This window comes from Pteronotus mesoamericanus, unplaced genomic scaffold, assembly GCF_021234165.1.
Source record: "Pteronotus mesoamericanus isolate MK-2021 breed Mesoamerican mustached bat unplaced genomic scaffold, CSHL_Meso_final contig_20, whole genome shotgun sequence".
Classification (NCBI taxonomy): Eukaryota; Metazoa; Chordata; class Mammalia; order Chiroptera; family Mormoopidae; genus Pteronotus; species Pteronotus mesoamericanus.
Genome location: NW_026555085.1, coordinates 47,043,130 through 47,059,454, shown reverse-complemented (window position 1 = coordinate 47,059,454; position 16,325 = coordinate 47,043,130). Strand labels below are relative to the sequence as shown.

The following is a 16,325-nucleotide window of genomic DNA, read 5'->3' as shown; positions in this document are numbered from 1 at the left end:
TCTCAGCATGGGTTTCTTAGGGTTCATCTTGTTTGGGACTCTGCATTCCCTGGGCTTGTATGTCTATTTCCTTCACCAAACCAGGGAAGTTTTCTGTCATTATTTTTTCAAATAGGTTTTCAGTTTCTTCTCCATCTCTTCTTCTTTCAGCACCCACATGATGTGAATGTTGGCCTGCTTGGAATTGTCCCAGAGGCTTCTTATGCTGTCCTTGTTTTTATGGGATTCTTTTTTCTTCTTGCAAGTTCTGATTATTTTTTGCTTTCTTATATTCCAAATCGCTGCCTTGATTCTCAGCTTCATCACTCCACTGTTGATTCCCTATAAATTGTTCTTCATTTCAGTATGTGTATCCTTCCTTTCTGATTGGTTCTTTTTTACGGTTTCCATGCCCTTTTTTATGCTGTTGAAGTTCTCTCCGAGTTCATTTGCTCTTCCCCTATAAGTTCCTTGAACATCCTTATAACCATTGTTTTGAACTCTGCATCTAGCAGATTGCTTGTTTCTATTTTGTTTAGTTCTTTTTATGGAGTTCTGTTCTTTCATTTAGGCCATGGTTCTTGGTCTCCTCATTTTGGCATCCTGCCTGTGTTTCTTTCCATGTGTTAGGTAGATCTACTACAACTTCCTGGCTTGGTATAGTGGCCTAAAGTAGTAGATGTCCTCTGGGATCCGGTGGCATAGCCTCCGCTATTACCCAAGCTGAGTACTTGAAATGCACCCACGATGTGGGCTTGTGTGCCCTCCAGGTGGGCTGTCTTCACCCTCCTCTTGTAGTTGAGTCATGATTTCTGTTGGCAGGTCAATGGAAGGGTTTTACCCAGGCCAGTCATCTGCAACAACTGACTGTGATGTCTGACCACCAACCTCTGACCACTCTGGAGGATCACCTGTGCAGGGGCCCACTCCACAAAGCAAGACTTATTTCAGCAGGGCTCTGGTGCCTGCTGAGTCTGCCTCTTGAATGTGTTGCTTATGTAGGTAGTTGGGTGGCGGTGCTCCGAAGTGGTCTGTAGCTATCCACTGGGTGCACAGGCTCTGAGGCTCCCTGGGAACTGCAGGCTAAAGCCATCTACCACCAGTGTTCTCTCCGGGGCCATCTGGCATAAGTTACAAAGTGATATGCAGATGGCTGCTACTTGTGCAGTGCTTGGAGGTGCCCAAGTGAGGCCACTCTGTGAATCAAGGCCAGCTGCTCTTGTGCTGGGCCTGGGGCCACTTAGCAAGAGGTGCTTGCTGAAGCCAGATGCTGCTTGTCTGAGAGTATTTGGGAAGAATCTGAAGTATGAGCCAAGACAAGCCATTCGTGTGGAAAAGCCACTGGAAACAGCTTGGTTGGGCCCCAAAATTGGGTGGAGCAGGGCCTCAGGGCAGTGCTAGGGTTGGGCAAACACGGGGAGCCAGGATGATGGAGCCTCAGGTATGGTACCTGCCTGGCAACTCTCTGGAGGGAGGGCTCAGAAAAGGAACAGTGGCCTCTCCCAGCAGTTCCATCTGGGAGAAAGCTTTCTCACAGTTCTCACACTGGTGACAGTTCAGTTCCTCCCCGTGTGCATCTGGTGCCTTTTAAGCTGCTGCACCAGTGCTGGAGCTCAGAGGGAATGAGTTTGAGTAAGTTCATGTGCAGATCCTTTAAGACCTGCTTGGGAATCCAACAGTTCTGTCTTCCACAGCCTCAATCCCCACTGGTTTTTATAGCCAGATGTTACGGGGGCTTACCATCCTGTCACTGGAACCCTGGGCTGGGGAACCTGTTGTGGGGCTGGGACCTCTTACTCCCAAGATATCCCTCCTGATTTTTATCCACTACATGTGGGTATGGGAATAGCTCCTTCTGTGTCTCTGCACGACGCCCCCCCCCACCCCCGCTCCCGCCGCTGACCAGTCTCAATGTGGTTTCTTCTTTAATTCCATGGTTATAGGGCTTCCATTCAGCTTGATTTCTGGTGGTTCGGAATAATGCTTATTCTGTAGTTTAGTTGTAATTTTGATGTGGTTGTGAGAGGAGGCAAGCCATGTTTTCCTATGTGCCATATTTCTCTCTCTATAAATAATTGGTTTTGACAAAGGTGCCAAGGTAACTCAGTGAGAAAAGGATAATCTTTTTAACAACTGGTGTTGGATTGATTTGATATCCATCTGTCTGTCAAACAGTGAACCTAGTCCCTTATTTCACACCATATAAATAAGTTAACCTCTAATAGATTGTATACCTTAAAATAAGAGCCAAAATTATAAAATTTCTTTAAGAAAACATAGTAGAAAGTTACAGTGATAAGCAAAGATTCCTTAAAGAGGACATGAAGAGCACAAATTATAAAAATTTAAAATTGATTATTTTGAAAAGATGCTCAAACATCACTAATCACAGGGAAATGCAAATCAAAAACACAGTGAGATATCTATCACCTCACACCAGTCAGAATGGTCATTCTCAAAAAGTCAAAAGGTAAATGTTGGTGAGTATGTGGAAAGCAAAGGGAACAATGTGCATTGCTGATGGGAATGTAAATTGATAACAGCTATTATGAAAAACAGTATGAAGTTTCCTCAAGAAATTAAAATTAGAGTTATATAGTCCATCAGTCCCACTTCTGGGTGTGTATCCAAAAGAAAGAAAACTGGTATCTTGAAGAGATACCTGCATTCCCGTGTTTACTGCAGCATTATTCACGGTTGCCAAAATATGGAAGTAATCTAAGTGTCTGTCAGCAGATGAATGGATAAAGAAAACGTGCTATGCATGTCCAATGGAATATTATTCAGCCTTGAGAAAGAAGTAAATACTACTATTTGCGACAACATGGATGAAACTGTAGTACATTATGCTAAGTGAAATAACCCAGACACAAAAAGACAAATATCACATGTTCTCACATATACATGGAATCTTTTAAAAAAAAAAGTTCAACTAACAGAGAATAGAATGGTGGTTACTAGAGGCTGAGGGTTTACAAGGAAGGGGGAGATATTGATCAAAGGTTTCAGTTATGAGTAAGTTCTAGAGACCTAATGTATAGCATGGTGATTATTATTATTAATAATGATAATAATGTATACTTGACATTTGCTAGGAGATCTTCAGTGTTCTCACTACCAAAAGGAAAAGAAAATAACTATATGAGATGATGGATATGTTAATTAATTAACTTGATTGTGATAATCATTTCACAGTGTTATACATATGTCAAAACATCATGTTGTACCCCTTAAATTTTTATTTCTCAATCATATCTCAATAACATCAGAAGAGAAATGATTTGACTTCATTAAAATAAAAATAACTTTACTATTCTAAAGAAATTGTTCTGAATATTAAAAGGCAAGATAAAGACTGGTAGAAAAATAGTTGTAATACATATAAAATCAAGGCTATTTATCTAGAATATATAAGCACGTTTTGCAAGTGAATAATAAGGGGATTACTCAGTAAAAACAAGGATAACATGTTGAACAGACTGTATACCAGAGTTAATACACAGATAGCAAATAAGGGAACTAAAAGATCTTCAGTATCTTTGGTCATTAAAAAAATGCAAAATTATGAGAAACTTTAGGATTCAAAATTTAGAATTAAAAAGACTGACAATACCTACCGTTAGGGTGTATGTAGAGCAAACTGACTTCACATATATTTCTGGTGGGAATGGAAAATGTCCCAGACACTTTGGAAAACAATTTGGCAGTTTCTTATAAACTTAAACATACATTTACCATGCGACCCAGCCATTCTACTCCTAGGTATTTACCCAAGAGTTATGAAGACATGTCCACAAAGATGTTCAGAGCAGCATTATTCATGATAGTCTAAAACTAGGAACAACCTAGACATTCATCAACTTGTAAATGCATAAACAATCTATGTTATATACATAAAATGGAATCCTAGTCAGCAATAAAAACAACCAACTCCCAGTATATGTACCAGCATTCATAAATCACAAAAACTGTTAAGAATTTCTTGTGAATTTTAGAACTGGTGATCTTAGATCACTATTGCCAGAGAGTTGATGGTAGGGAAATGACTGTAAATGTCAGGAGGAAACTTTTTGAATGATTGAAAGGCTGTGTATCATATTTTGGTGATGGTTACATAATTTTATCCATTTTGCTGATTTCGTTGGTTAATTTTAGTTATTATAAATTATCCCACAGTAAAGTTAAACATGAAAAAATGAAAATTAAAAAAATGATCAAACTTACTGGAAGCTGTAAAATAATTAGAAATAGCCCTGGCTGATGTGGCTATGTGGATTGAGTGCTCGCCTGCAAACCAAAGGGTCGCCAGTTCAGTTCCCAGTCAGGGCACATGCCTGGGTTGCAGGCCAGGTCCCCAGTAGGGGATGCGTGAGAGGCAACCATACATTGATGTTTCTCTCCCTCTCTTCCTCTCTCCCCTCCCCTCTCTCTAAAAATAAGTAAGTAAATAAATAAAGCCTTTAAAAAAAGAAAAATAAGAAAGAACAACAAGTTTCACTCTTTTTCTGGACAAAAAGAAACAAAAGAAGGTACATATTTAGTTTTACTTGTCATTTGAAGATAACAAAAATTATATTCAGAAAAGAATAGTAATTTTGCTTAATAAAAAGTAATTGATACTATGTCTAATAAGTCAGATGTTAATTTCTTAGCTTCTTATTAACTATCATCATTTTAATTCACTTTAGAAATATAAACCTGGTCGATGTGATGATATTTTAAAATGGAAGCCTCCCAGTCTGAATTCTGTGGACTTTCGCCTAAAGATAACAAGAATGGGAGGAGAAGGGTGAGTATGCACCTTTGTTCCTGCACCATTCTAACATGAAATAATAGTCTGTGTATAAGTCTTCATTGTTCACTTGGTATTTTACATATACTTTACAAAAAACATTGAAATATTGAATTTGACAATATCATTTATGCACATATCTATATATCTCATTTTCACAGATTTCTCCTTTGACCTATTACAGCTAATATTTTGTAGCATCCATTAAACTTTACTAATTTAGTCTTAAAATAGTTATTTCTAATATAAAAGGTGGACTTTATTAAATTGTAAAAGTGAAAATAGATTGTACTTGAAAGTAATCCTGCCAAGTGAATTATATATAAGATATGATCATTGTTATAATTAAGTGCTTTGAAATAAGCCTTTTTTTACTTTAAAGGAAACTGTGTTTGCACTTGCATAGCAAACATTTATCCATACTTTATTAGGGTAAAGTTTTAATTGTTGAATTTTATCAGGATTTTTCATAATGTTCATTAAGTTTTAATTTTTTTCATTTATTGGTTAATCTCTTTAAAATGATTTCATTATTTTATTTTGCCTTGTTCCATAAAATTTTATTGCATCTTATATAAGAAATGTTTAATCAAGGAAATCATAAAGTAAGTAAGATGACACTGACCGAGAAATTAAACAGTTTACCAATGCATGCTATGAAATCCTTTTCACTTACCAAAGGTAGACCACAGATTTGCTTTTTTTGTAGCTAATGGAATGATGGATATGTGATCAGTTATATGAATCCAGACTCCAGAAGGTTGTCTCTTAAGTGACTGTGCATTTTTAAATAAAGGATACTGTGCAGTGTGTTGTACTCTAAGTAAAAAAATGAGTCTAATAAGTCATATAGGTGTCATTTTTTAAAAAGAGTATTTAATATTTTACATCATTAAATACGCGTTTGTGACTTACTAGCAAAATATAGTTTTGTCAGAACAATTATCTGGACCCTAAATAGTATCTAGGTATTTTGCTCTGTATTGGTCTGATTTAATCCAAGCATAAATAAATTTTTGCTTATTCATAGAAATATATATATGTATGTATATATGTATATATACACACAGACACACAGACACAGACAGACACACACACACACACACACACACACAGATAGACCATCAAGTAATATAAAAGGTACTAGATAGGAGAAATAATACTGGCAACCCATAATATCTGTACACCAGATACTTTGTCAGAAAGAATAATCCTGAGTTTATTACTTGTCAATACTTACTTAAAAATGTTATTTTTCTTATTTAATCTTTGGATAAATATTGATATTAATACCAATATCAATGAATAGTTTGAGTTATAAATGGTATAGTAATTATATTATACTGTCAATAATATGAATAATTAAATATTATTAATACATGTTTTTGGGAAACTGCCCCAAAACTGTATTTTAAATTTTTTTAAAATTTTACTTAAATGGTTTTTTTTTTTTTTAATTGTTGTTCAGGTAGAGTTGTCTTCATTTCCCCCCCCCCCACCCATCCCCTGCCTGCCACCCTCGAACCTACCCCCTTTGGCTTTGTCCATGTGTCCTTTATACATGTTTCTTGATGACCCTTCCCCTATTTTTCCCCATTATCCATCTCCCCCGTCCCCTCTGATTACTGTCAGTTTGTTCTTTATTTCAATATTGCTTGTATATATATTGCTTGCTTGCTTGTTTTGTTTAATAGGTTCCTTGTGTAGGTGAGATCATATGATATTTGTCTTTCACCCCCTGGCTTGTTTCACTTAGCATAATGCTCTCCTGTTCCATCTGTGCTGTCGTGAAGGGTAGGAGCTCCTTCGTTCTTTCTGCTGCATAGTATTCCGCAATGTAAATGTACCACAGTTATTTGATCCACTCATTTATTGATGGGCACTTAGGTTGCTTCCAGCACTTGGCTATGGTAAATTGTGCTGCTATGAACATTGGGGTGCATAGGTTCTTCTGAATTGGTGTTTAAGGATTCTTAAAGTATAATCCCTGCAGTGAATTGCCAAGTCAAAAGGCAGTTCCATTTTTAGTTTTTTGGGGAAATTCCATACTGTTTTCCATAGTGGCTGTGCCAGTTTGCATTCCCACCGGTGGTGTACTAGGGTTTCCTTTTGTCTACCTCACCAGCACTTGTTCTTTGTTGATTTGTCTATGATGACCATTCTAAGTGGTGTGAAGTGGTATCTCATTGTGGTTTTAGTTAGCAGCTCTCTGATGGCTAGCGACACAGAGCATCCTTTCATATGTCTCTGGGCCCTGTTTATGTCCCCCTTGGAGAACTGCCCATTTTTTAATTGGGTTGTTTGTCTTCTGGAGTGGAGTCGTGTGAGTTCTTTATATATTTTGGAGATCAAACCCTTGTCAGAGGTATCATTGGCAAATGTCTTTTCCCATACGGTTGGCTCCCTTTTCATTTTGCTCATGTTTTCTTTAGCTGTGCAGAAGCTTCTTATTTTGATTAAGTCTTATTTGTTTATTCTCTCCTTTATGTCCCTTGCTGTAGGGGACAAATCGGTGAAAATATTGCTGCGTGGAATATCTGAGAGTTTCCTGCCTATGTTCTCCTCTAGGACTTTTATGGTGTTGCGACTTACATTTAAGTCTTTTATGCACCTTGAATTTATTTTTGTGTGTGATGTAAGTTGGTGGTCAGGTTTCACTTTTTTGCATGTAGCTGTCTAGATCTCCCAACACCATTTGTTGAAGAGACTATTTTTCCCGTATTTATGTCCCCCTTTTATGCTTCTCTATTTTATGCTTCTGCCCCCTTTGTTGAATATTAATTGACCATAGAGACATGGTTTTATTTCTGGGCTCTCTATTCTGTTTCATTGATCTATGTGTCTGTATTTGTAAGCAGTAAATTCAAATTTATTCTTCCTGACAAAATACCTGGTTTACAGATACTCCAGGTTGCCAGTGTGCTCTGGATACTACTCATCAGTAGAGGTTAGGCTTGATAAGTCTTCTGGAAGTATCTTATAGAAGACCACCTCACTTCTGCAGTCAAATGCTCTACCACTAAGCTATACACCCTGAAGACCACATCACTTCTAAAACAGTGGAAGCTGAGGGTTTTATAGTATATATCAGTTTAAGAGTATGAACCCTTGTGTGTTTTTCTTGTTTTCATTGAGTTTTGAAAAATCATTTTGTTTTGCTTTTTACTGATTATAATTCCTAGCAGTACTTAAAAGTTACATGAAGCTAAATGTAGAAAGCCCATTCTTCTAAGTAGCAAAAATAATAATGTTAATATTTTTCCTTGTAATTGTCCATTGCAATTAAGCGTAACAAAATGTAATTCAGGTTACTAGTTTATCATCCTAATTTTGGTTTTATTCTTTGTGTGTGTGTGTTTTTTTTTAGTATATTTTGTTCTTTAAAAAATTTACCTATTTAATGTCTTTTTACAAAAACATGAATTAGTTTTGATGCTAGTGCATCTTTAAAACACACCAAAATGTCAGCATTTAAGATGATTTTCTGATAAGAATATGCAAGTTATGCTGGTGTAGGTACATAATTTATTTATGTAACATGAGTGCCAGTTTTCAAAAATAGGGTATTTAATATGAAATATAACATGATAACTATTACTAGAACATGAATTATTCAGTTAGCCAGAGTAATATGCTTTTTAATGTAAAGAGTGTTATTTATTATAGCAGTTTTCACTAAATGAGCTTATATCTAATGGTTATGTTAGATGCAGTATGCTAGAAAACATTGCAAGAAATATGCCTGTAATAGTTTGAAAAGATAGTAGTCATGTCTCTGAGTGATCAGAACCACAGCATGTGACCAGTGAAGGGGGAATAAGATACTGAAATGCCACCAGACAAGCTTTTTTTTTTTTTTTCCCTTGATTATACTTGTAAGTATTTCTACAAAGCTTAGAATGGAGTGGAAATTCTTGAAAGGTATAATGTAAGTACCAATCTCTAAATGGCTGTAGTGATTTTTTTAAAATGATTTCTTTTTGGCCTTCAAATGGTTTTGAGTCTCATTCAGCTGCTATAATAAAGTGGTTATAGTATAGATCCTTGTTAGATTGAAATTTAATGTAGATAGAAAAATATACTGTGTTAAATGCCCTGTTGATGGCAATTAAATACTAAACTTTGCTCTTTTCACTCCTTTTAGTATCATTTCTGAAAATTTGAGGTATATTAACATTTGTTTTATCTTGGCCTAAAATAACTTTTGTGTATCTTAGCAACTCATATACATTGTGTTGAGCTTTTTAGACATACAGTATAGACTTTCATCTGAGAGCTATACATTGTTTTAAAAATATTGTGTTTATATTGAACTGCAACCAAAAACTGTGGTCATTGTCAAAAGCTAGGATTACCAAGGTAGGCTGTAGTCTATAAAGTGCAAACTCTTGATACAGTGTTAGTGACTCATAGCAGTCCATATAAACTTACAGTTTGTATAACATAGTAGTTTAAAGCACAGATTCTGGAGTCAGACTGCATGGGTTTAAATCATCTTATTAGCTCTGCGACCTTGAGCACATTTCTTTTTTCTGTGCCTCAACTGACCCACTAGTAAATTGGCCTCATTAGACTTTTGGGAGGATTAGATGAGCTGATATATATGAGATGATTTAGAACAAATGGCACTTGGTAAGCTGTGTTTGCTATTATTTTTATTGTTTTAATTTAGATTTAAAAGTCCATTTTCTCTTTTTTCACTTCTACAGTTCTGTTGTTTGCTGAACTGTGTAAGTTGAATTTTCTGTGTAATCATTTCCTGTTTGATTTCAATACCTGTTAATTTTTCCCTTTTAAAATGTAAATATCTTTAACTTATTTGTGTAATCATAGCAAGAATATAACAAAGAACATAGCAAAAAAGTTTTATTTGTAGATTTTTTTCTGAAAAGTGTCTGAAAATCACCTTGGCAATATATACAGTGGTTAAGAACATGGGTTGTTGGCCAAGATTGCACAGAATTGAATCTTAGCTCTACTACTTCATCTTTCTAAGCTTCCTTATCTATAAAATTCCCACAATAATCGTTCTTACATCATCAATTTGTTGTGAAGATTTGTTTATATGTAACTGCAGGAGTGAACTAATAAGTAAATGTGGGTTCTGCTCTTATAGACTTCACAATTACAAGCTACTGGGCCAAATGGAAATATAATACTACTTTATGAAGTTTTTATAGGTATTAAAAGGAACTCAGCATAGAATTCAATCATTTTTGTCATTATGGTAGTTATGGTTATTAAGCTCAGCAGAATGTATGGTTATTTTATAGATTAAAAATATAGCCTATATTATCAAGTGGGGAAAAGAAAGTGCTGTGAATGAAGAAGCCACGCTTTTCTGTGAAAAGGTAAAGATGTTTGCACCTTCTAATAAAATAATACATTCTAAAACAAGTGAAATTTGGTTTTTATCTGTCACATTGGCAAATATCAACATTGTCCCTTTTGATTAGGGTATGAGCAAATTGGCACTTTCCTAAGCTGTTTGGTAGGAGGGCAAATTGGTACAACTCTTCTAGTGGTTAGTAAGGAATATGTTCTGAGAAAACAGCCTTCAAGTTTTGCGAAAGGTAATATCTTACCTGTCTTCTACATAATTGTATTCCTTGTAGCTAGCAGGGTGCCTTGTTATATAAGAGGCACTCAAGAAATATTAAGTGCATGGATGTATATATAAACAAATAAAAATATAAAAAGATGTATGTATAAGATTTTATTGAAGTATTACAATAGAGAAAGATTAAAAATATTCATGTCTTTTGTAATATATATGCATATATCTTCACTTGTGTTTTTCTAGGAAAATTGCTAAAACATTCTATTGTCTCTGAATAGTGACTTTTACAAATGGGTCCAGCCTGTTGCAATATATGATTTTCTTAGAGGTTTGAAATTGAACTGAGACCTAGCATCCAATTTTGTTGTTTGATTTTACATTCCCACATAGTTATGTAATATTAATAGATATATCAGTTTGGATCAAGTAAAAAATGGAAACCACAGCAATTATTTTAGCTAAATTAATTTAATAGGAAGAATTTTTATCAGTCTTTAAAGAACTGGGAAGGCAAAATAAGTTGAAGATGTAGTAACTGCAGGAAGCATCTACTACACAGAGGGTTAGGAGAACAAAGGAATCAGGGTGAACTATTAAAATTTAGAAGCTTGGAGGAGGCCCTGTAGAGCTCATAAGAAGATACTGCCAGCTGCTGGTGTTGCCTCAAGGTCTCGGAGGATGGACACTATGGCTCTGTATTTAGGCATCCTGAGGAAGAGGATAGAGCCGGCCAGCAGGTGTTGGTTTTTCAAAGGCGGTCCAGTGAAAGTGGTTCTAGGACTATGGAAAAAACTTTAGTGGAACCGTCTGTTAGTGCTGGAATGAGTCATCACCCGTAGGGTAGAAAACTTTTGCTGCAAACAGGAAAGAATATGTCCCTTCTTCATCCTCTAGTCTTTTAGTCCTGATCTCCCCTCCCCCATATATCCCTGAGGGGTTCTGTCATAACAAAGTGGAACACAGTGAGTTGGAAGCCAAGAGATAATAGCTTAATATTAGCCCAGTCTTCTTCTCACAAAGTCCCATTAATCATTTATCTGTTTCTGGGAGTCACTTAGATCTTTCTTTGGGCTATGTTAATCACTCCTCAAATTCAGTCACAGTTTATCTGAATATTTATTACTTAATAACCATATTGTGAAATTAGTCGTTAGCAGTATTAACAGTGGCCATGCGACCACAGTTGAAGCTTTCTTTTTCCACTCTTCACTTCATTTTTCCTTTGTTCTCAGTCAGGACTTGAGATTTTTTACTTGGTGGGGTAACACAAAACCTCATTTCTGATAGGTCTGATCCTCAGTGGTCTTGCCCCCTTTTTTTTTAAATATCGTTTTCCATTTACTTCTACTATTAGACATGGAAGTACTAAGAGGCACCTCAGAGAACACCCTGGGTTTAGACATAGTTCTACCTAATGGTTTTTCTTTGGTCATAGAATCTCTCACTTCAGCCAGAAACCGTATTTTTTGTGTTTTGGTTCAGTTTATATTAGGAGCACAAAGTGGTCAACTCGCAGTTTCAATTTCTAGTTCATTGGAACATTCTTGTGAACCTCTATGTATTTGCAAACCAAAATTCCCAAAACAAAGCTGCAGGGGTGGGAAATAAAACCTCAGTGAGTACATAATGAGGAATGATATTGAAATGAGGATGATTCTTTGACTCATATATTATGGCTGAGAGAGACACTACATTTTGTATTTGGTCATGATTTTAAAACATGTACCACATCCTGTAAGAAAACCATCCTTTTAGGGTATGGTGTTGTAAATGACTTTTCACTTGGCCATTCTACTGTTCTGTTAAGCCAGCTGCTTCTAGGTGGGGGGTAGGCCCAGTGAAATTCAAGACCAGAAGCTCATTGTCCCACTTGCTGTTTTTTGAAGTAAATCTGATGGCAGACCATATTAATGAATAAGTCATGCCTTAAGCTTATAGAAGATGATGCTAATAGAAATTTTGAAGAGAAAAAAAGGAATATTTTATCTGGATAATTATGTGACCCAGTGAGGATAAATTGCTGCCCCTCCATGATGGAAGAAGTCAGTGTAATTAACCTTATCTGGTATTATCACTGTAGCATCTTTGCTGTAGATAGCTTTGCCATAAGCACTTTTGCTGCATAACTAATTGGCCACCAAGCAATATTGTCATATAAAGGTAAAAGCACAAATAAAAGAAGGACATTAAAAATGAATAACAAAATGTAAAAGTTTATTGCAAAAACAAAATATTTGAAGACATTTGAAATGTGTGTAGATTCATTGCAGTACTACTCAAATAAATTATTTTATTTTGTGGACTGCACCTAAGCACTTGTATTTGTTCTATAGGAAATATGGCTTCAACACTGCACTATCAAAGAGGCCTGTGGCCACTTCTCTTTTTCCTCTCAGTGTAGTGTGTTTCAAAATAAAAAATCAACTAACTCTGGGGCAAAAGTTATCATCTGGAAGAAATGCTATTTTAAGATCACCACTATTTAACTATTTAAATTGACCGCTTCATCATTGGAGAAATGAAACCAAACTGATACCCAGCTTTAGTAAATTTTAAGTTTCCTGAAGGCAATTGATTTATTAGTGGATAAATGAAACCAAACAAATCCTGTCCCCCCCCAAAAAAACCCCCAGCAAACCAGCAGTCAGTTATTTTGTCTTTTTTACAGCAAAATTGCCTTATGGCCAACGAGTTACACAGTGAAAATGTTTGTGGCATAAATGCTTGCAGTAAAGATGGTATAATGAAACTACCTAGAACCTAAATCATTTGGCATAATGACCTATAATATGCTATCAAACTAGTATAATGATACTTACTGTATGGGTCAGTGGCTGGCTGATTTTTCCGGAGAATGAGGCTACATCATGGGCCTCAGTGTTGGGTCTCAGCTGTTGGCAGGTTGAGCACTTGGTGATAGCTATGGCCAGATCAACCGTGATGAGGAAAAGTCCATGTAGTTGAGCCCTCTGTGTCTGCCACTATTGCCATTTTTCACAAGGACTTATTGAGTAAACTCTGGGATGGCTGGGGAAATAAATGAATTCACATTCAGAATGATTCATTTTGGCCACCTGTTTATTGAGGGCCTTCTTTGTGATAGATGCATGTTTCTTCCTTATCTGTGCATATTCTGAGAGGTTCCTCTACATACCTTCCCCTGGCCTTACTGTCACTACTCTAGTCCTGTGCTTTCCATGTCTTTGACCAATCTTCTAAACTATTGGCAGTTAGTGTAGATTTGCACTTCTGGCATCTCTGAGTCCAGACTGTACTTCTCAAATGTTGGCTAATTGAGAGAATTCCCCATCACTGATGTCTTCAGGCTATTTTTGTGTAGGAGTCCAGTTCCTGTTTGTTCCAGGACATCATGGAACTAACTTGAAGCTACATCTACGTTTTTTCTCCTTCATTCATCTGGGTATAAGAAGTTCCTCCATGATGTTAGATATGAATTGAAGAAAAGAAGGCAGTGCCCCAGCAAAGAAAGCCCATACCTCTGCCTATGTTTTCTGGACCTGCTCAAGCCCAACATCTTGTGGAGCATTTCTAATTACTCACAGTTTGTTCCTACGGTAGCTTAGTGGATCAAATAACACCCATTTCATCACGGGCAACTTAGGTCATCATGTCATCACTTGCTTCCTGTGGTCAGGCCTTCAGTCTTTTTTAAGGCCCTGTAGCAAGCAAACTTAGATCTAGTTCTCAAAAGAATAAATGGTCTTAATGGCATGGTTTTGCGCTAAATCCCTGAAGATTTGTAATACGATTCTCTTGTTGTGATATGATTCTCTTATTGGGGCTTGCCCAAAGCTCCAGATAGTTGATATACTGGGTTACAAGGCTCAAGTGGTAGAATAGCTTATACAACAGTTCGGACTTGTTACAGAACCTTCCCTAATTTATAAATGCTTGTCAGGTATTATGCCTCCTTCCCCCCCCATTTAAGTAGTAAATAGTGCAAATGTAGTAACTTTCTTTTACTTTGGAGAAGTTTTCTCACAGGTCTTAGGCCATTGGACTCCTAGAAACCTTCATTAGTGGGCTCCTTAATTTGTGTGGATTTTATTTCTCATCTTCTGTCCTAATATATGTCTTACTAAGACATCTAAAGAACTTTATACTTCCTCCTCATCACTTCTGTTAAGCCTGAGTCCAAAGTCATCAGCATTGTGGACCAGTGTTTTGATCTGTGTAGTATCAAAATGATCACTGTCTCCAAAAAAATAAAAAAGACAGATGATAACAAGTGGTGGTAAGAATATGGAGAAATTGAAGGCTTCAGCCACTTTGGCAGTTCCTCAGATTGTTAAAGATAGACTTACCATATGACTGAGCAATTCTACTTTCAGATATGTACCCAAGAGAAATGAAAACATATGTCCACAGCAAAATGTATATGTGATTCTCCTAAGCAACATTTTTTACAATAGCCAAATTTGGAAACAGCCCAAATATCCAGCAACTGACAAATGGATAAACGTGCAAACAAAGTAGCTCTTTATTCACCAGACTAGTGTAGTGGATCCTATTAAGCAAAAGGGCTTTGGAACTTTACAATTTGGATTCTAGTTCTATCTCTGCCATCCTTAACTTAGGTGCTTAACCACTGTGTTACTTGTTTCTACAACTATATAATGTGGATAATAGAAGTGCCTGCCTCCTGTGGGAATTTAATGAGATAATGCATAAAAACATTTAGACCACTGCATATTACATAATAAAACTAAATACATATTAACTACTAAGAAAAATGACTGCTGTCTCTGGATTATGCTGTAGCAGAGAGTGGGAGAGTTGGTATTGAGATTGTAACTTGGTGCAGGTATACGGCAATGAGGTGTACTATTAATCATGCCAGGCAAAGGCAAATACGTTCTGGTGATACCTCTCAGGTTGGTATAGAGATAAAAGTATTCACCATCTTGAAGTTGTATGTAAGAGTTCAGAGACTTTGTTGATTGGCTTCATTGAAGGTAGCACGTCTGAAATAGCAGCTGTAATTGGTGTCACAACCTGATTACATTTGTGATAATCCATAATCATTTACAATCACCCACCTTCTGTGTAGGCCAATCAGGTAGATTAAATGTATATGTGGTTGATACTATCACCTTGTCATCTTAAGTCTTTGATGGTGGCACTCATCTCTGCACCTCTCTTGTAGACAGGGATGTATTACATTACTGGCTGGGGGAGCAAGCAAAGAGCTTTCATTTGGCTTTTCCTAGCAAAATAATGCTCACTCCACTGGTGAGAGAACTAAGGTGGAAGTTCTCCCAGATGCTAGGTATTTCCCTTCCAATTATACATTTAGGAACTGGGAAGTGAAGACAGGTTATATCCGTGAACATACTGTCCTACTTAATTTTAAACTTGAATTTTTAAAAGAAACCCATTTACCGGCTGATATCCTAAACTCTCTCTTTAACTGACAGACCATGAAGGCATTTTGGGTCCTTGGCAATTAGTGTCTGTTTAAAGTTAGTATTTGGAAATCTCTGGTTGGCCTGAGTATTCCTTTTTTCTGGTGAACACTCTAGCCACATGCTGATGGTCCTTTAAATAACAATTGGAGGAATATTTCTAGCAAGGGTCTGCATGTTTTTGGCCATAAAAGGCCAGATAGTAATTATTGAAGGGTTTGGCAGCCGGACAGTCTTTGTCTCAATTACTCAACTCTGCCATTGCAGTGCAAAAGTGAACGTAGACAATATGTAAATGAACGAGTGTGGCTGTATTCCAGTAACACTTTACTTACAGAAACCTGTGTCAGGTCAGATATGGTCTGTGGGCTGTAATTTGCCAACAGCAGATTTATACTGTATACTTGTTTATACTTGTGGTAGTGTTGCACGCTCCTTCTGCAAGGGGACTTGGCCTCTTTCTTCTGTTAAGGGGCTCAGGTCTTAAACAGCTCAGGTCTGTACTTGAAGCTGAGAAATGCTAGCTTATTGGCAAGCATGATGCAGTAAGTAGAATCAACTATATAAT

At 36.6% G+C, this 16,325-nt stretch overlaps 1 protein-coding gene across 2 annotated transcripts in view; it reads left to right on the top strand.

Moving 5' to 3' along the window:
* Positions 1-16,325, top strand: part of RNGTT (RNA guanylyltransferase and 5'-phosphatase) — a 245,740-nt gene that overhangs the window by 143,865 nt on the left and 85,550 nt on the right. For both annotated transcript variants that reach the window (XM_054569701.1, XM_054569700.1), the window contains exon 13: positions 4,668-4,768. In XM_054569701.1, the coding sequence (XP_054425676.1) occupies positions 4,668-4,768 (101 nt within the window). The remainder of the gene's footprint in view (positions 1-4,667; positions 4,769-16,325) is intronic.